Consider the following 21,072-nt stretch of genomic DNA (forward strand, 5'->3'; position numbering starts at 1 on the left):
CCGGGCAGGAAAGGCAGTTGAATCTCTTCAAACACACAGCCCTTGCTCGATAACTCAGTGACCTTCCTGTTAAGCCCAAAGGCCACAAACACACAGAATCCATATGACCTGTGACATCTTTAAACAGTGGAAGTTGTTGACCAAATGTCCAATGTCAGGAAACAACTGTCTGTCTGTGACAAGCCGCGTTCTTCCCCCATTATAGGACTGGAACTAATTTATATTCTACCAGAGTATGTTTACAATCTAGGCTCACTAATTTTTTTAATTAGCTGAATTAGTAAACAGAATTGTAGCCCTTTCCATTGTTTTATGTATAAAGCTAATTTTCAAAATCAGAACAAACCTGAAAAAATAAATCAGTGCCAAAAAACTTGCAAAAATTCTGTAAGTCTCACTTTTTATGGAGAACAACATTTTTAAAATTTTCCAACAGTATTCTCTGTGGAAGTACATTCTTCATATCTATGCTTAAATCATGTAACTATAATGATCTATGCTGGTATGATCACTGTCCCCTTGGGAAATCTAATATAAATCAGTGATTTCTAGATCACAGGCTGCTACAGCATAAGCTACAAGCCCCTGTAGGTGATAGCTGTTTCAATCTGTCCAGGGACAGGGAAACCTTTAGCAATTAGTTACAGGTCACCCCAGTAAAAAAAGCTAGCCAACAGAAATCATCTTTAACTACATTCATGGTGTCATTCCTGGTGACATGACACATACCCAAGAAGCTCAGTGTTCTTGCAACTGGTTACTCTCTAAAAAAACTCAAATGATTTTAAAAATCATTGCATGCAATCCTTTTGACATATTCAATGTTCTGAGTATTCAAGTATTCCTTTAAAAAAAATTACACATGGATTCTGGCAATCCACAGGTATTTYTTGGGAGTTTTTTAGTTCAAAAAAACTGCTTACATACATGTATGTAAGATCATGTGGTATTTTAGGAGGAACACGTAATTAGTGTGCTGAGACAGAAATATTGGTTAGTGCCATAAATTAGCTGCTTTATTTTTAAGTTAAGCAATGTACACTCCCCTTCCTATGCCAAGCAACATATTAATACTCTTTGTTAAGCAGATACAAATAACTTTAGGTGTGGTAAATAATTGGTAAATACTGAACATCCTCTATGTCTCACAATTCAAAAGTAGTAGTACTGTGGACCCAATGCCCAACATTTTCTCCAACATGTACTTTCTCAAATACTGTCTTCCTAGACACTAGTCTTTTTTCCATCTATAACCTCCTTAAAATTATTGCTGATTTCGCAAACCTTTAGTCTTGTTGTATGCTCTGTGCATCATCCATATAGTTTCATTAAGTATGTGCAACTGTGTAAGTACTATTTATGGCTTTAATGATTTTGTAGGATCAAAGGCTCAGAAGCCACATGGCACAGGAGAGCTGAAGAAAAACAGCTGGTCTCTCAACCTTCCAGCAAACCACTTGTCAAACCGGACAAAAGGTGTACAGTATGGAAGAGTTTTTGATGTGTAGCATTAATTCAGATCTCATCCACTGACAATTCACGTCAGTTAATACATTGAGTGTCTTATTCTGCAAGAACCAGATTCACATGGATGTTCACGTAGTGGCTGATTTCCACCCACCATCCCCGCTCTGTCCTTGCATGCAAAAGAAATCACTGGGATATGTGGTAGGATATTTAGCTGCCAGAGACTCCCCCTCAAAGCTCTGCTGACCTCAATACCGGCCTACAATACCCTTAGTTTTCCATTCCTTAGACTCTATTACACAAATATAGTTCAGTATTCCAAATTAGGCTGTATTTATTTCAAAAACACAAACAAGACCGTTTTCACATCTAAGTAAATGATGTTTCTCAATCAAAGATTGAGACATTTTCATACAATGCTGAAAACATTTGTAGTTTTCATCAGTTTCCAAAATCCCTGTGGATTGGTTTCTAATATATTCTACTAATGCCTGGGTTCCAGTCCCAAATTTAGGTCTTCCCAGAGTTGACTGAATCCCCTTGCTTGGCCTCTTTATTTCAGATTATCTGGAAACCAAGTTGTTAAATGGTTGCAAATGCGACCATTTGTGGGAGTCATTCAGCTACAGAAGTGTAAATTTAATCACAGAAACAGTCTTCCTTCAAAGGCCCACTAAGTGGCCTTCTTACCTTCACCTTTTACATCTAACTGACCCTTTGGTATCCAAATGTTGAAAATTACTGGGGGGGGAATCAAGAGACCCATATATTTTCCTAGAAATATTAGGGTACTCTGTGTGTCAAAAACAGCACTGCAAATAAGCTGTTTTCTTTTGAAATTTCAAGAAACAAACAAAATATTTGTTTGTAAAAAAAAAAAAAAAAACACTATCTAGACACTCAAATTCAACAGCCCATCCTAACCGTATGTGATTCCATTTTGCTAATTAAACTATATCTAATTTGCAGGTTGAGAGTGAAGCCTTTCCTGGCTCTTATTCTCATTACTTTATTCACCCTATATCTCATTACCAAAGATGATAAATAAGTACTAATAATTTAAAAATATATATATATATATAAATTTATTATAAATACTGAAAAGCAGCTTTCTCTAGAAATAGTAGATAAAATTTGAATTTCACCAAATTGAACCTCCTTAGAAAATGGACAGTGTTAGCCTGAGAACGCTAATAATAGGATGCTGACAAATGAAGCAAGCTGGTAAATACGTAGCTTGTTCATAACAAAACTGCACAAAAAAAAATATATACTGTAATGACCCTATCTTGAACATCCTGTAATAGCCATTGTTCCTCCCTATTACTCTCATTCAGCAATTTCTTTTTTTTAATTGCGGATGCATGGCAGCTAAGGAACTCATGTAATGTTGTACTGCACATGCACAAGTCATGGCACATAACAAAGGTGAGAAAAAGACTGTGGCAAACCAAGAGGAGTTTTGAGTAGGCTGTTAACTGGATGTGGAGCCTGATGTGGAGCCTTACAAAATGACCCCACATATTTGTGTAACTTAGGTAAGACAATTAAATGAAAAAAATAACCTATAAATCTGTAGGATTGGAAGGATGTATAAACACTGGGAAAACAGGAGAATCATTTTGCCTATTAAGGGCAACGAAGGACAAGGAGAATGGGCATGAAAAAGGAAGAATGTAGGGTGAAATTCTGAGAGATCATGGAGTCTTAGATTCAGTACATCTAAAATTAGCATAGTAGCAGAAATGGGAAGAACCCTTGCACTGATTAAGAAGAGATGAGCTAATAAGCATCTTCCACATGTGACAACCGGATGTTTCACCTTCACTCTATGCAAGATACTGTGAGCTCACTTATCACAACAGTTATTGGCACCTTCACTAGATCATGGACTGAAATCCAGATCTCATCCCATCTACTTTTGTTGACAAATTAAAATACTGAATAGACGATTAATTTAGCAACCCTACTGTGAATTCATGCCATTCATAACTACAAATACAGATTTCTCAACATCTAGAGGAATCTTTCAGTTTATCCAAGTGGCCATGTAGGTAAAGAAATGTCTTCTGACTGACCACAGAATACCTGACTCAGCTTTGTCTCCACAGTTAGGTGGTCATTCTAAAGGCAGCATCATTCCATTTACGGATTTGTTCAGTTTACTTTCCTACGAGAACTATATTTTGAGGTCCAAATTACTTATGTTCTTCTTTTTGCTTGTGCATTTGTCATTCCTTCCAACGTTTTAGCATCCTTGCTAGCAGACTTTATCATTTTACTGTGAATTAGTGTTCAAGGAAGTAGGAGCATCCTAGGCTTTAGAGCTGGAAAACTGTACTGTTTAAAAGTTATGAATGCTTAAAATTGTAAGTGATTAAAGATCTAGGAAACAGAAAGGCTAAAAAAAAAATAATAAGAAAAACTCTATGGGACTTCTTAAGCCAAATCTGCATGACATAATGCTACTTTTGAACACTTTGGTTTGGCAAATGTGCGTTGCTTGAGGAAGCTGAATTATCCCAGATAACTGTTTGTCATGCCAGTCTGTCTTCATTGGATAAAAGCTATTTTAACAGTATCTTTTTTCCCCTTACCTAATCAGACTCAAAGCTTTTTGCAATTGGGCCCTAAAATCTGTTTTGAATCTGGATTCTTTTGATGTTGAATTCACTCTGACTGTATACACTTAATCTCACTGATAGTACTACATCTTGACTTGCTCTGGTGCCCCAATGCCCCCACAGAGACAGTGCAAGTATTTTGCCATTCATCCAACAAACACTGAAATATTGCCATGTCCTTCACTGGACTGTAATGTGACTCTAGGAAAAGCTTAGCATGTCAGCAGATTAATGTTGTCTATGCAGTTCTAAATAAAAAGTGGCCAGTTAAACTCCTTGGATTGCAGGCATAGTTTTTAGAAGAGGTATCTTCTCTATTCCACATTTGTATAATCTTTTCTGAATAATTTGGGGGGGGAAAAAAAAAAAGAAAAAAGAAAAAAACTGCAAGCCCAGCAGCTACCCCAGTGGCTCACACTACAAGGTTAAAAACATCTGAATGATGTTTTTCTACCTATTTTGCTAGGATCTCAGAAAAGACTGAGATAGCACATCCAACATTCAGAGGGTCCTAAGGCTCCTGCAAGACAGTACTGTCACTTCCATTATCAATCTAAGAATGATAGAGACAAGATTTGAAAATTGCCCGAACCACTTTCTTTGGTCAGAAATTAATCAYTGACAGTATGAGAAACTACATATGTAAATTCAAATGAATATAAATGAATACCAGTGATCACTCTCAAGATAGAATTGTTTAGTCTTCCAATTACAACCATTACTCTTGTTTTATATAAAAGCTACATTGTGATAAGAAACAGTAATTAAGTTTTCTATTTCTACTTTTCTCACTGGTGTTTAATTTGTGTCAATGTTAATCACTCTTACAACGTAAGATGCACAAAATGATAGAAGAGATGTAACCTTCCAGATCTTCCTTACTGAAAGCTGTTGGAGGACTAAGAGATTCTGCAGCTTCGTGGGGCAAACGGAACCCTGCGATAGCACAGTTTCCTTCATGGCGGTTCTTACTCTCATTTGCTCATTGCTTTCTCAAGCTACTATTCTCTGAGACAGTAATTTTCCTTTTTTGTTTTCAACAGAAAGGCTTTTTTTTTCCTGTTGCATGTAGACATGCAATTGGCTAGAAAAATTAGAAAAAAAAATAAATCCCACTTTACCCCCTTCTACCGGAAACAAAAGAAAAACCCCCAAACAAACAAAATCCCAAACTACACTGGCATGCAAACAACCACAAGAAGGATTACAGTTTAGTTCAGTGTTTAAGTGCCCACTTAGTGTTAAGCACGTGCTTTTTCTGATTGCTGCTAGTTACATAGAAAAAAAAAAACATAATCCTGGAGGCCATTGGTGTATTATGATACACTAAACAACACATTTAATTAAAAAAAAAAAAGGAATGCAGAATAATGGTCATGCAGAGCATGCTTGAAGAGCACTCAGGAAAGAACCTTAATTTTGGCTTTCCTGAACTTCTTTAAACTAACATTTTCCCCACAAAACAGTAAATCAATTTAAAAAAAAAGTGGCTACCAATCTGGATGCCCAGTTATGGTACACTTCTGTCTTAAGAGCAGCTTTTCAAGGAAGATGACTATGAATTGCAATACACAGTCATTTATGGAAAGGTTTCCCCCCGTCCTTCCAAGAAACTGGATGTTCCCCCCATTTCCAAGAAACTGGACATGTGTGAAGACAAACATTTCTCTTTTGAAAGGAAGAAGGCGACAGAGGTTAATTTCATCCGCCTGAGCCAGTGTAGGATAAGCTTTCGGAAATATTGTCAAGCCACATTTTTAATGCCTGGCAAAGTGACTCACTCAGAGTCATCACAGGAAAGGAAGTGGAATATAATAAAAAACGGAACAGGATGGGGGCTTAAACAGGCAAAAGAAGTGAGAAAGGAAATGGGATTGTTTAACATGGCCTGARGTTACAAGTTCTGTAATTATGTAGGATGAGTTTTATTTATATATATATATAAAAATATATATAAAATACACACAAACCTATAAATGCGTGTGTGTGCGCGCACGCATAAAAAAAAAATCAATTTCCTCCTAGTTGAAAAGTAGACTTGTATTTGTGGATTGTCTTCTAAAGCTGCCTGCTGAGGTATTCAATTCAGTGCAAGAAGGCATTTACATGGTATTTATATGGGAATTAGATTAGGATTCCCTCTAGAAACCCAGAAGTTCATAACAATTATGCTGCTATTCCATACATGATGGAATTCATAGAATATGGATTTACACATTCACGTAAAAATCCACCAGAATGCAAGAATCATGTCATTTTACCAATCCATAAAAAAACGCTCCATGCGATGAACAAATATGGCTCGTGTTCACAAAAAAATACAGCATTAATTTTCTTGTATGAACAACTTGGTGGAATGTGAAAAGTTTCTCTTCTCCAAATATTTTTACAGTGAAACATTCAATAATTACTAACCTATCATGTCAATTTTATCTAATTTAACTACAAAACAATATTTGGATTGTTTCAGTAGATATATTCGCTTGCTGCAGCCTACTGCAGAGCACCTCCTTGGATTCATCATAACTGAAAACACACTACTTGTGCAACTGGTGCTTCCATTGACAAAAAGAAAAATTTTGGTTCCCGGAAAAGATGGCAAAAGCGTTTTTTAATATCATAAAGGCAATATTCTACTGATTCCCAAGCCTGTGCTTCAAAATCGACACTTGTGAGCAAAACTTCTCATTGTATGCCTAATACTAACATGTCTTTTGTCATATTCAAAGGGATACACAGAAAGATGAATACACACATTAAAACAAGTAATTAAAAAAAGACATTTAAAAATAAAAAATGGAATGGTCAAAAAGTTATCCTGCAAAAATGCATTAGAAGCATTACTTCTAAATTCTACATCCTATCTCCCAAACAGATTTATCCTTGTTTGTGAAATATGCCTTATTTAATCCCCAGAGTGACACCTGCTGGATTTCACTAACAGAGACAAAAGGACAAATGACCCCATTACACAGAACACTTCAGGACAATCAGTGAAAAAACGCACCCTTTTGGTAACAGAAGTTTGTACAATGTCACAATTTTTACTCCATTTAGGTCAACAAATAAATGGATATATACAACCACGGAGAAAAAAAGCATGATATTCAAAGCTCTTACTCATTTCTGATTTTTTTTTAAATTTCTAGGAGGATTACAGAGCACAACAAAACTGGGAGACAAACTACATTCATTTCTGATAACATTGATAGGAAAAATATTTTTGAAGTCTAAAAACAAAGAGTTTGGATAGAACAAATAAGTTTCAGTACATCTTTTGCTTTCCTTTAATGAATCTTCATAAGCGTTGCCACTACCAAAATAATATTAAAAGTATTCTAATTAATTTCTAAGATTTTACTACTACGGTTGGGGAGGAAAAAAAAGGAGGGTACAATATAAGTGGTAATACCAAGCGTAACATTTTATGCCCATGYAAATGTCAAGTGTGTCCAGTTTTCAAGTGTGGAATTGCCATTGAGTACGCTGAAAAGATGATGTCGTTTTTAGGATTTGTAAAGAATATGCAGCCTAAAAACAGCTTACCATATACCACAGTATATGAGGTAACTGCTTTGAAAATAAAAACAAAAAAAACCCCCACTAATCACTGTGTTTAGCTCCTTGTCCTTTGTATTACACGGGAAGTCACACTGATATGGGCTTCATTAAACAAAACTCTCACTAAATTTGGTTGAGATATTTTTTAAAATATGCCTGGAGGTTCCAGGCATATATCCAGGAATACAACATTGTTTTTTTTTTTCTAAAATTCAATTAGTATCTCAATTGTCAGCTATGATTTAATAGTGGCCAAAACTGCCAGAAATGTCTTGGGTGACATCTCTTCTTTATTAAAAGGTAACAGCTTCAAAGACACTTACAGATTTACACCAGTTGAAAATCTTTCTTTGCTTGAAGTGAATACATTGCTTTTCTCATGTAAAGTCTTTTTTTTTTTTTTAAATGTATTACATTCAGCTAAATGCATTTTGAATTCATCTTTCTAAGGAAAATCAACTCTAAATAAATCACTTCTGCTCTTTTGGACAGCATATACTGCAGTAGTGATGGAAAGTGTTTGCACAGAACTAGGGCAGAAAAAGAAAGACTTTGCTGGGAAAACATAAACATTATAAACAAGCTTGGGGGCCTAAGGCAGATATGCATGAGAGAGAATTGTGAAAACAAAGTTGTGACTGAAAAGGTGAAAATTTAGCCTGTCAGTTTTGCCCTTGATTCTAAAATAAGACAACAAGTAATGCTAAAAACAAATACTCTAGTGGAAAAAGGTTTAATAGGATCATTTTATATTCTACCGCACTGGCTGTAGAATTCTCTAAGAAGATAGTAGATAAGTAATAGGCTAATTTCTGCTGCTCTTTGGGCAAGTATATTACATTGAAAATATCAGAATAGAAAATAAAAGATAATCAACACACTAGCATTACCAACATGAGCATAGCAAAGAAAAAAAAAGGAGTTTTGAACACCCATGGAAAGCTTTCTCCTTTTCCTTTTAAAAATTGAAAGAAAATAATATTCAAATGTGTTCAATTTAAAATATTAATACTTGTGACTTATGGTTTTCTAAACAAAGAATGAGGTTTAGGACTAATTTATTTTGGAAGTATCTTGTTAAAACTATACATTTTCTCTTTGATACGTTAGGAATAATAAAAGTCACAACAATATAGACAATTTTACATATGCACACACACGCTCTTCCAGGTTCATTTTACCACTTAAAAGTTACTTGTTTGTCAACTTGCATCTATTTTGGTAACATAAGTATTCTTTCATTCTTTGACACAGGGAAATGAATGATATAGTTAGTTCCAGAGCTCTGCCAATTTGCTATACCAAAGACTGAAAATATCTCCCACTGACAGAGCCATTCCATGAGCAACTACGAGGCTGTTTCCAATAAGTGCAAAGTTTAACCGAGCAAACCACTGCATATGAAACCCAATGACATAGCTACACGTGCTTCTAGAGCAGAGGTGACCAAAACACTGAGGTAGAGCCAGTATTGTCTATCTGCTCTATAGAAATGACAACTAATCAGAAACACAGAAGGAATTTTGCTCCAGAACTCTGTAAACACATTGGGAACAGATGGGAACAACTTCTTAAAGAGAAGTTCTAGTTTGCCTTCCTAACTGTAGGCTGTGACTTTTCACTGGAGAATTGCCTTCAATTTCCTTCATAAATAGCTTATGTTAAGTTCAGTATTTACTATAAAAGTGGCTAGATATACGTTCTTAAAGTATCTCTGCATACATTGTACTATTAAAAATATATTCATAGCAGTATTTTCTTCCAAAGAACTCGAGCATTGAAAAAAACTATAGAAATTATCACAAAATATCTGCCAGTAGATACACAACACCAATGATTGGATGATATCCGTAATCAGATTAAATATAAAAAAAATATACCCACATTTAGGGATATTCTGCCCTTTGGCAGTCAGTGGGAAAAAAAAAATCCCACTGCCCCTAACTGGGCCAGGACTTCAACAGTTGTCTTTTATCAGGAGAAGTCTATTCAAAGGGACAAACATCACATTCCTTAAGGTAGAGCAAGATTCCTGCTGATCAGGAATTCAGAGCACAATAAAATTTGAGGTGAACAGGACTCGCACAATACAATTCCTGAACTTGCAACCCAAGTTTTATATTTATGTACATAGCTTTGTACACCAAAAATTGAAGCCAAACTGTTCAACATTGTTATCTGGTTATTGTCTGTGCTTAATCTGCCAATTATATAGATTCCGGCCTCAATCCTGCAAACAGGTATATGTCTAACACTGCATATGAGGGCATCCTACCACAACCTAAAACAGTTACTTAAGAATAGCATACAATAARAAGCTAAACCATTTAGCATCTACTGCATTGATCATTTCAACAAAACAAGCACTTTTAAGTGTCCTCTTGCTTGATTTAGTACCAGCACCAGTACTTAGTGCCTTTTGTGCTACAGATTTTCAAAGCAGGATAAAGAGCTTGGGATTGCTCCTATATCTAGTGAAGTCAACAAGAAGTTAAACAGACTATAGAAGTAAAAATAATGATCTGTATTTCCACCATATTAAATTGAGCATTCCAGACAGGATATCACTGCGTTTAGTTTGAAAGCAAACACACAGATTCAGACCTGTTCTCATTCATATTTATCCAGACCTAGTGTGACTCCTTTGAATCTACTGAAAGGACCTCAGATTCAGAGCACAGCCACCAGTCTTTCAGCACATCACTGCCCTGAGCAGTTTTAAATTGTTAAATACATTATTACTGCAAATGAATGACACGATCCCACTGTGTGCACAATATGACTCAAAACAGACTGTATTGGCACTGTTGTAACAAGAGCAAAAGCTGGCCCCAAGGTATTGAGAATAAGTTTATTAAGGGAGAGAGCAAAAAACCTCAGCTATTTCTATTATTAGTTCAATCTCAGTGCCTATAAAACATACGGATGACTAAATGAATCATTGCAGATCAAATCCAAGTGTGAGTTATGGCCCATACTGTTTCTTAGCTGTCCTTCAGAAATGAGAGTCCTTTTCTTGACTCTACAGATCCATTGCTTACTTATACACATAAGCAAACTAGCTGTAGCAAAGCTAAATTATGGTGGTCCCATCATAATAATGAACCATATTTGTAAAAACAGAGGATATTGCATCTACTTTGGAAAGCTGAGGAAGAAATAAGTGACAGAAGTCTCTTAACTCTTTGTATTGGAAGGCAGGGAATCACACACTTCCCATTGTCCACATTACAATAGTTTCTCAGGGAGGTGGGACAGTAGACAATTACCTTCCAGTAAATCAGTTTGGTGTGTGTATACGTATGGAAAAATCTCAAACAGAAACACCCCAGCACACGAACAAGCTTCAAACTCGAGCTAACTTTTTCTCAAGCAAACAAAGTCCAAACAAAACAGAAGCTGTATCTTTTAAGTCCTATAACTAGGACACAAAACCTAATTATGAAATAACTCAAATAGGATCTCTTTCTGGTATAATAACAGCAAGAAGATTAAGAGAATATTCAGCAAGAAAATCTACAACAGTTTATCACCTAATTCGTCCTCTCTTGAAAGACCTCCAGTTGTACTGAATTAGCCTTAAGGACCCTTTTCAAACCAATAAGCCTCTAATTCTCTGCAGATGCAAAGACAAAATTTGGTTAGCTGTTATTAGGGTTTCAGACAGAATCCTTTAAGTGTTGATTGGGGTATTTTTATCACCCTTTCCACCTATCTACCATTGACTACTTCCTCAAGGATATATTATAACAACACAAGTTATAAAAATCAGCTTGCTCACTAAAAATAAACGAAGACTTTTCCTCATAGCCCTCTCTCCCTGCAGATTACATATCACATGCTGAGGTTAATGTAAAAGCACACACACACACATAGCTCTTCCTTCTGGTATATCTAAAAATATATGCATTCAGATGACACAAAAATATCGTACTTAGATAAAACAGTGAAACTGTTTTGATCTGTACTCACCGCACACACTTCTTGTGAAAATGGTTTCAGATAAATTCTTAGATGATCAGTTCGATTTCCCTTTTCAGTGAGGGAGAAAAGAGATGTTTCTCTCCCTCCCACCCAGCCAAATAAGAGACCTACAGCTGATCCCCTCAGTATAATCCAGTTACTGGAGCCTGGTGGCTCTAACGGGAGAGGTGACTCCGCTGTGGGGAGAGGAGCTGCTCTGGGCAGAGTTGGGAGCGTTGTCAGATTGTAAGTGAGCAGCAGCAGCGAAACATCAGCGCTTCCTGTTACATCACCGAGACCCCGCCTGCATCTAGTGTTAAGTTACTTTTCTTTCTCAAATGGCATATCCCAGGAAAGCGAGGCTCTCCTAATATTTCCAGACCAGAGCAGAGAGCTGCCTGACTGCTGATGGTTACCATGTGCTTCTGACAGCATTGTGCCTGTCGAGAGACAGTTTACTTTCACCTTCCCCGGGATCAGCTGCAACTTGCCCTCCCAGATAAAAGCCAATGCTCTGAAACGAGTCAGAAAATACTCATCCTGCCTGAAAGGAAACCACAACCACTGTCTTTTCACAATCAAGCCAGTAAGGTTCTTTTTCCTCTTCAAACTAGATCCAGAGAAGTAAATCAGTTTAGACCTTTATTCAAAGACAAATAAGATATGATAGCTGCATTCCTCCTTAATGTGAGTGACCTGATCCATCTTTGACAAAAACTGCAGAGACTGCGTCATGTACCATATTGTAAATGCTGAAAAGTTATACTGAGAAATACTTCTATTCTTCAAATACGAAACTGCATTAAGGGTCAGAATCCAACTTTCAAATTCAAGCAAGTGCATAGTTTAAAGTGCCACCTTGTTTTTTTCCCCTCCAGAAAAAAATACAGTATCTAAGTAAAAGTCTTTGAAATATTAAAGGTAGAAAAAATGCAGCAGCATTGTTATTATTGCTGAGCTCTAGCATACAGTTTTTTAAAGACCAGTGATTTCAGAGCATCAATTATGAGCTGCCCAGTTTGGAAACTGGCATTGGAAACCTGGATGAAAGGAAATCTTTACAGTAGCTTCAAAAAATTTTACATCAGGACCTAAAAGTCTTTCTTTGCCAGCACTTACATCACTTGCTCTTTGTACACTGGGTATCTGTGACAGATATAGACAGTCAGAATCTGCTCTCCAAATCAATGGACACATGGAGTGTGCCCATGATAATACCACGCTAAACAAATGGGTGTTCATTGAGCATTAAGCTCGAGTATTTTAAACACCTCTAACACTAGTAATCCCTACCTGAGGCCAGGGTTTCATAAAAAGTGCTCAGCAATCACGACTACTTAATTGGCTCATGAAACAAGTATTTTTGCTTGGTCCTCACTACTCATTGCTCATCCACTCCTTTTACCAGCAGAAATGTTTGTTGAACATGTTGAGAACTGGAGGATTAGGAAACTGGTCTGTCCATTGAAAATCTTTTCTCTAAAAATGAAAAATAGAACAGTATCAAAACAAAAGAAAAGCCAGAGTCAGGAAGGATTAGAAAAGAGGGAAGAGGGCCAGGAATACTTTAAATCCATATTGCCACTGGACAATACTAATTGTGAAATCACACTCTAAGGTCACTAGAAGAGCAGGCATATGACTTTAATACTCATTTGGCACATTCAAATGTTGGTGCTTCTAGGATCTTACATCAACAAGAGAATTGTTTCCAAGTTTTATAATCAGTGAGGAACTAAGAACTGGCACTCTAAATTTCTGCCAACATAAACAGAAATAAACTAGGGGTTAGATCCGATTTTGAACAATTTTAAGTAAATTAACTTCTCTGAAATAAACTGTGTCACCTCAGGTGGTAGAATTTCACCAGAAGCCAGCCTGGCTGCATTATTTTAGACCAATTAGGTCTATATAGGCAGCAACATTGTACCTAACACACTGTAACCTAGAAAATAATCCATGTGTTCCAGCCAAGCACACATGTTCAAGACAAGCTCAACATCTAAATCAGCCTGAAAGATTATTACATAGGCCATGTTTGATTTGGCATGCAAAACTCAGTTGGGCTGGTGTTTTTTTTCTTTTTTTTTTGGTAAATTAAGTTTTGTTATATTCTACTTATTTAGATGTCATTGGGACTTCCTTACACCTCCTCTTTAGGTATTTGAGACATCTCAGCTGGTGTAATTTGCACTTCAAAGACCAGAAAGGCCCCCGCACTGTTTTAACTCCCCCTTCTTCTGGCTGAAAGGCGTGTAAATTACCCCGATACAGGCTCTCTGGTAACCAGCAGTGTGGCTGTGAGCACTTCAAAAGGGATCTACATGAGCACCGCTGACTGTACTTTAACCAAAGCAAGCTTAAGACAATGCGAAAAAAACCCCACCGTAATTCCACCTCTTACCCCAAGTTTTCATCTGTTCGGAAAAGCTCCGGAATAAACATATTTTTGCTAGCAACGAGACTAACCGGAATGAGCTAGGAGGATTCCCTTTCTGCTGCTGCGGTTACGACAGCGCTCTCCCCCGGTTATAGCGGGACTGCCGGAGGAGCCGCTTCTGCCCCGTTTCCTTGCCGCGCCGCCGGTACAGCAGAGCAGCTGCAGCCGCGGGCTCCGCGCACCCTGACCTTGCTCGCCGGAGAGGCGCAAAGCTCCCTCCAGCAACCGCCTCCAGCTCCCAGCGAGGGGCTGCTGCAGGTTTTGTTCCGCCGTCCCGCCGGGGTGGCCCGGGCGAGGTGGCAGCGAGCGCCGCGTCCCCTCCCCTCCCCGCACCTGCGGCGGGAGCCCGCGGCGGCGCCCCCGCGCGGCGGGTCCGCGGCGCTGCGCTCCCCCGCGGCGCAGCCGGCGCGCTGTGCTGGGGCTCCCACCTGCGGGCCGCGGCACTCGCAAGAGCAACGTGAGATCTGCGGCTTACTATAGCCCGCCTATTCGTAGAATCAGAACTGCAGGGAGTATCTTATGTGCACGTTGTTCCCTCTCGACACAAATAAGTATGCCTATCTACCACACACGGTCGATGAATGAAAAAACAGTCACATGAAAAAGCATCTTGATGACAGAATCCAAGCTCGGCTTGCTATAGGTTCAAAAGAGATTATGGGATCAAAACCAAGGAAACCTCAGAAGCTCTGTAATTGCTAATGTATGCCTATGAATAAAATATTAGAGTGTATATTTACGCAGTCTTAATAACTATAAATATACATTCCATTTTATTCAACTATAAATACATATTCCACTTTATTAAATATACATTCCAAATCATATCCACTTTACTTTTTCCACATTCTTTCTCAAAAAAAGATAACACTAAAACAAACCAGTCATAAAGCATAATCTTCACATCCTCATTAATATGTTTGAAAGGTAGAATCTAGACAGATGAAGACATTCTCAAAATGTAAATAAATGCATTGGTTTTGAACAAGTAGATGGATTGGAAATGCAGGGAGAAATGCTGGCTCAAAAAGAAATGCAAAGAGAAGAGAATCAAGGGATAGAAAGTAAAAGTAAAAAGGAGGAAAAGAAGGGCATACCAGGAAAAATGTGAGGAAAAAAAAAGTTGAGTAAAAGACATCTTCAGTTGCTTCTCAAAGACATTTTACTTCATTATCTGTTTGGACTAAGGATACATACCAACTTCATGCAGGTCAGATGATATGTGGAAACTCATCATATCTCTGTAACTTCATTGCTTCAGCTTCTTGGCTCCCATCATACAACGTGGAAGAAATTTCACAGCATGGTGCATATTTCCTCCAAAGCTACTGGGGCGGATTCTAGAACAAAAAGACCGAATGAAAGGGCTCTAGTCAATTCCAAGCACGCAGTCACCAGTAAAGCACTTGCATAGCTTTATTTTCTGACCTCTTCACCATTCTGCCCTCTTATTCCCTATTTATTCCCTGTATATGTTCCATTTTTTTCCCCTTATTATGTTCACCCTTTAACTCTCTTTGAGAAATGCACAGATCTTCCTCTTGAGTTTGGTTGTTCCGCTGATATTGTGTTGAAGACACAGGAGTGAAACAAGGTGAATGAACACGAAAGGCAAGAAAGAAACTTCTGGATTTGTTCAAGATACAATCAGATCACACTGCAGTTTGGATTTTTTTATGGGAAAAACTAACTTGATACACTGCACAGCTATACGAAAACACAGTAGGAAGATAGAGCTGGCTAACTGGTATGGTGGTCAAACCTGGTGTACACACCAGGAAGAGTGTGCACTCTCAGATTAAACTTCTGATTATGAACAAATCAGTTTTTATTTAGAGTCCACAAAAATCCCTAAGTTTTCAGGTTAGAAATATTAGCTTGATACCAGTTCTATTCCAGTTTGGGATGCCCAGGTTTCATAAGAAACCCTGTTTTTCTACCTGCATTCATATACTGCATGAGGAACCTCTCTTGTTAAACATAGTTCTAAGGACTGTGGACTTTGGGCAGATCTGCTCTCTGCGTGTAACGGATCTGGAGAATACAATGGCTGTATTTCCAACAGTGAGGTGTCTGCTCATTGGTGAAAGGAATACATTTGACTGAACAGCAGCTACAACAGTTTTTAAACTTACCAAAACAGACCTCTCAAACCAGACATCAACATAACAAAACCACACTCATGGATGAAGACCTACGGCAGGTGCATGTGTTCTGTTCACTGAACATAGGATCTATTTCATGARTGAAAACTTCACATTTTTATTTTTGTCTCTATTTAAATACTATTTCTAGTTTTTTTCTTTTAACTTAACTTTGTAAGGGATGGTTACCTGTGAGTACTTCTCACCATCACAAACAGTATGATAGAGGAAGCAAGGCTAGCTTCAACTGACAAAAAAAAGCACCACCTTTATGAAATCAGTAGGAGACAAAGAAAATGGGAAGAGGAAAAGACAGACAATATTTCCAGGACTTTTTCTAAACCCATTCTCTTCTAACTGCCTGACCTTTACGTCTGTGTAGCTTGCCAGATCCACGAAAATCCTTTGTTTGGAACCAGACATAACAAAAACTATTAATATAGGATTAAAGTTTTTTTCCAGTGGAACTTGATGCTCTCCTTTGAACAGAAGGGGAACAGATTTCAAACATAAACATCTCATGAACTAATTCCTTTGTGCTAGCAACTAATCATGTCACTGATCAGCTAAATAAGTAAGCAATCTAACTGCAAAGATTTTAAGGAAGCATCATCCATATTAACAAAATGTTTTAAAACTCTAGTTTGCCATGTAAGATCAAATTCACAGATGAAAGAAAACCATGCTGCTAATTAATCTCAAACTTAGTACAAACACAGGGGGGAAAAAAAAAACGAAAAACTAACCAAAAATCCTACTGGAGGCACGAACAGCTTTATACTCTTACATAGTTACAAGAAAAATGAGAAATGTAGATAAAGTCAACAGCTGATTCCAGTCTTCATTCTCTTTGCACTGAGTAATAAGCCTAAAAGATGAATCCCTTCATAACATTTTTTTTGGTTAGTTGAAACAGAGGTAATGATGAGGTGCCACTACCATATAGTTTTTTTCTGTCGCAGCAATGATGTAAGAGATCCCTCAAATGATTATTTGTTTAATCACTGCTAATACAAAATGAATGCACGTGAAATTTCTTTAGTATAGTGTAACTATGGGGTATGAGAGCATGGGGGTATACCTGTTTGTCTTGTCTTAGCTACAGCAGTTCTGGATAAAGACTGCACAGTCCTTGGGAGCAACTGAGCACACTCAAGCGAGGAGAACCTGCCAGTTTGCAGGACAGCTCAGCAAGCAGGAGACTGAGAAGAACAGGGAGCAGCCACACAGCCAGGTTTCAGAAGGGACAGAAAGGATGAATTTTTCCTGGACATCCAAGGTGAATTTTGTAAGTGTTGAATTCAGGCAGTGAGGGACAAGTCACTGGACCAAGAGGGAGCCTGAAGGAAAGAACCTGCCATGAAATTACACAGAGGGCATAAGAAGATCTGTATATAAAAAAATTAATCTTTTATATCTATTCTGTCTTATTCAAAACATTGGTTTAGAAAGTTCATCATTCTAACTTGTGTTCTAATAAAACCTAAAAGTAGAGTTCACAAACCCTTGTTAGTGTTTTTAGTGGGACTGCTTTAAAAAACAGTGTGGGCAAACCACCTTGCCCTTCCTCCCAGTCCCTGCAAGGCTTAGGTTCAGAGTCCTAGCCCACCAAAAATAATGCCGGTTGTGGAGCTGCCGTCACAGCCATTGAAGACTGAGAGGCAGAGGACAGGCCTTGAGAAACAGTTCTGCCCCAGTACTTTTCGGGCTTGATGATGAGAAAAATCTTTCTCCTAAAGGAACAATGCTGCCAATAATGCAAAGTTATATAAATACTGGAGTTATCCGAATGTTGCACTCCTGCTGTTAAAGAATGGGTCTCATTTTCTTTTACCTGAAAGCTCTGGAAGTGTTTAAATGGGTTTCAGTGATTTTGCCAGCATGGCAGAAGATGCTTTAGTTTAATGTGAATCAAGCTCAAATACCTCAAAATCAAGCTAAGGAATCTCGTATTTCTTTGTCAGTATGGCAGATCACAGATTTTAACATGGTGTATAGGATTGTACTGGCTAACGGGTAAAGATCAGTGACAGAAGGCAGTTAAGGAGCTGTGGCAAGTGTGCTGCTGATTCAGCTCTTGGCTGAATTTTGACTTTCTCCTTTGCTTTAACCTGAAACCAGAGACTAAGAATGTTCTTACTGAGCCACCAAGCTGCTGGAGAATCCAGCTCTCACATACCTCAGCTCTGTCTCCACTCCTAGGCACATCACGCTATCTAGCAATCACGCAAATTATAACCTTTATGGTAAGAAATCATGTCAGTCCATAGGAAATGATAATGATTTAAGCATGGAAGAATAGACATTTTTACTGCCTTCCTCATAACATTTCTACAAGAAAAGGTTCAGGCGCCTCCATATTCACCTTCATTCAGAGCCAGGCAGACACAAACCGGTATCAGTCTAGAAGCCAGGTAACCGCGTTAGCGTAGTGTTCAGCTCACTGGTAAGTCCTGCCTCTCTGGTACCTCATGTGCCCAGAGTGACTCCTGCTTTAGGAGGCCATGTACAGCACTGCGCTAAGGCAGTTGTTACGCAGCAAGCGGGAGGGTCTGGGAGTGGTTTAAACCGTGGGCTCTCCACCTGTCTGCAATGACAAATTCAGGCTGGTCCAAGTGCTTAGTTCCTGCACACGCAGCTCGCATCTGCAGATTCTACTCCTAGGCCATGGCATACCCGACATACCTGGAGAGTAAGATCAATAAGAAACGTTGAACCAGAATTGGAAGGTGTCAAACTGGAACTGAAAATGGCAGTTAATGACACTTCCACCAAATTAATTGTGTGAAGAAATGACACAACTGCTCTTCAGCAGTCTATGATGTTTACAGATTTCCCCAGTGAGAACTGCAGTTCTCCAATTCATAAAGTTACTCCATTTTAAATCCATGGTACTCATACATTTTATATGAAAAGACTATACATAAATAAGCTTTGGTGTACATTTCAGTTTCATGAGCATTTTTCAAATCAGACTTAATAGATTTTAAACTAAAAGAGTTGAAAAAGAACTGAGGCACCAGAACTGGGACTATGATAGAATTTCTACATAAAATCCATGACTTTTACTTATCCTCTCAGATCTTTAGAATGCATAAATATTTCCATTTTCAGCAGTAAAGCTTAGTCTCTTTGTGAAGTTAGTCCAAAGATCATCAGGCACATAAAAAACCACACGTTTTCTGAAATCTCACATGCAATTTGTAGTGCACATACAAAGGTAGATTAATACAATTGATCATCAGTTATTCTGACATTGCTGTCCTTGCCCCTTGCTATAGTATCCGAGTCCCTCGCATCCTTCAAGATATGCGCAACACCTCTAACAAATGGCAGTGTCGTTATTCTCAGCAGAGTCTTAAGCATAAAGAAAAAATGTGATACATAAAAAAAGGTTTTTAGCAACAAAGAACATAGCAGAAAATGTCCGGTTATATTTTTGTTTCATTGGCAGCAGGAACTTCTGAGAATGTTATTAGGAAACTAATGATCTTTTTTTTCCTTTCCTTTTAAAAAATCTTGTTATAAAAGATAAGATCAGAGAGGTGCTTTAGGGAGGGGCAGGGACTTAGCCAATGTTTCATGTCAGTCTCAAAAAAAAAAACAAAAAAACCCTTAATTGGAGGGTAAATGTAATGCTATCTCTAAAGTAACTGTACTTGATCTATGAATGGAATTTGTTCTGCTTTATGTAAGAATTAAATATGTATTTCTGGAAATTATGACTTATTAGCCATGAGTTTACTTCAGTAACAAGGATAAGCTCAATGACCCCAGCAAATATATTTAAAAATCATGGTGAATATCCATAAATGTCACATTTGTACACAGAATGTAAATGTCACATTGCTTTACACACTTACAACCTAAATATTCTCTTTATGGTCTTGGTGGGTTGATTCTGATCTCATATTCATTTTACAGTAACGTAATTCTATGCACTTCAGTGGAGTTACATCTAGCTTGCATGACCTAAAAGAAATCCAATTAGAAACAAATTCAATGCCTATTTCCTCTTCTTAGTAAGAGTCATTTCTCTAAAACTAAGATTGAGATAATCACACTTGACAAGTGATTATTTTTTGACAAGCATTATGCTTTTTTTAGCACAAAAACAGGTTTCAGAAAAGAATAATGGGGCAATAAAGTAAAACTGAACCCTGCCTACTTTTTAACGATTGAGTTATACACCCACACAGTCTATTCTGTCCTGTTTCAGCTCTGGTACATATGTACAGTTAAATTACATTTTAACAGCCCTTACCAAAGTAAAAGGTAATGTTTATTAAAATGAATGAGGAATACATAATAAAAATATAAGCAACTTAATAACAGGTAATCAAAATAATCAGTACAGTAAATATATATAAATGGTATACACATAAGACTTTCATTCACAGATGAGTAGTAGGATACTTCACATTTCTATAAAAATCAGTTATATTCTTTCAGTGATGATTTCATCTCCCACAACTTTTACTGACTGTTTCTTTCTTTTCTTCTTGATTTTTATTAATCTTCTTCCACCTTTTTTTTTAATGAATCCTAAAGGTAAAATGAAGAAAGTAAGTTTAGATGCTGTATGACTAACATACCTAAGATTATCTGAAATAAGAGACAAGTCTTATTTTCAAGGAACATTCTTAAAATAAGAAAAAACAACATTCTGTCTTACCTAAAGTCTTCATATGCCTGACCAATGCCTGGCTGTCTTACTTCTGTTCTCATATACAAACTTTTACTGTCCATCCTTTTCCCTCTAGCTCTGTCTCTCCTCTGATTACCATTCACATTTTTGTAAAACTCTATTACATTTCAGCAGGCCAATAGTGATTTTCACAAGTTGCAAGAATGTTTCAGCCCCTACCCTGCA

At 37.6% G+C, this 21,072-nt stretch overlaps 2 protein-coding genes across 4 annotated transcripts in view; both read right to left on the reverse strand.

The window, feature by feature from the left end:
- The window catches only part of CALCRL (calcitonin receptor like receptor), a 70,533-nt gene extending 55,234 nt beyond the window's left edge, over window positions 1–15,299 (reverse strand). The window contains exon 1 of the mRNA XM_026069072.1: window positions 15,253–15,299. The gene's annotated coding sequence lies outside the window, so the exon portion shown is untranslated. The remainder of the gene's footprint in view (window positions 1–15,252) is intronic.
- Window positions 15,300–18,872: 3,573 nt separating this feature from the next.
- Window positions 18,873–21,072, reverse strand: part of TFPI (tissue factor pathway inhibitor) — a 43,641-nt gene continuing 41,441 nt past the window's right edge. For all 3 annotated transcript variants that reach the window (XM_026069064.1, XM_026069063.1, XM_026069065.1), the window contains one exon: window positions 18,873–20,744. In XM_026069064.1, coding sequence (XP_025924849.1) covers window positions 20,638–20,744 — 107 coding nt within the window. In that variant the 3' untranslated portion in view covers window positions 18,873–20,637. The remainder of the gene's footprint in view (window positions 20,745–21,072) is intronic.

Source organism: Apteryx rowi, unplaced genomic scaffold (genome assembly GCF_003343035.1).
Source record: "Apteryx rowi isolate R43461 unplaced genomic scaffold, aptRow1 scaffold_286, whole genome shotgun sequence".
NCBI classification, from domain to species: Eukaryota; Metazoa; Chordata; class Aves; order Apterygiformes; family Apterygidae; genus Apteryx; species Apteryx rowi.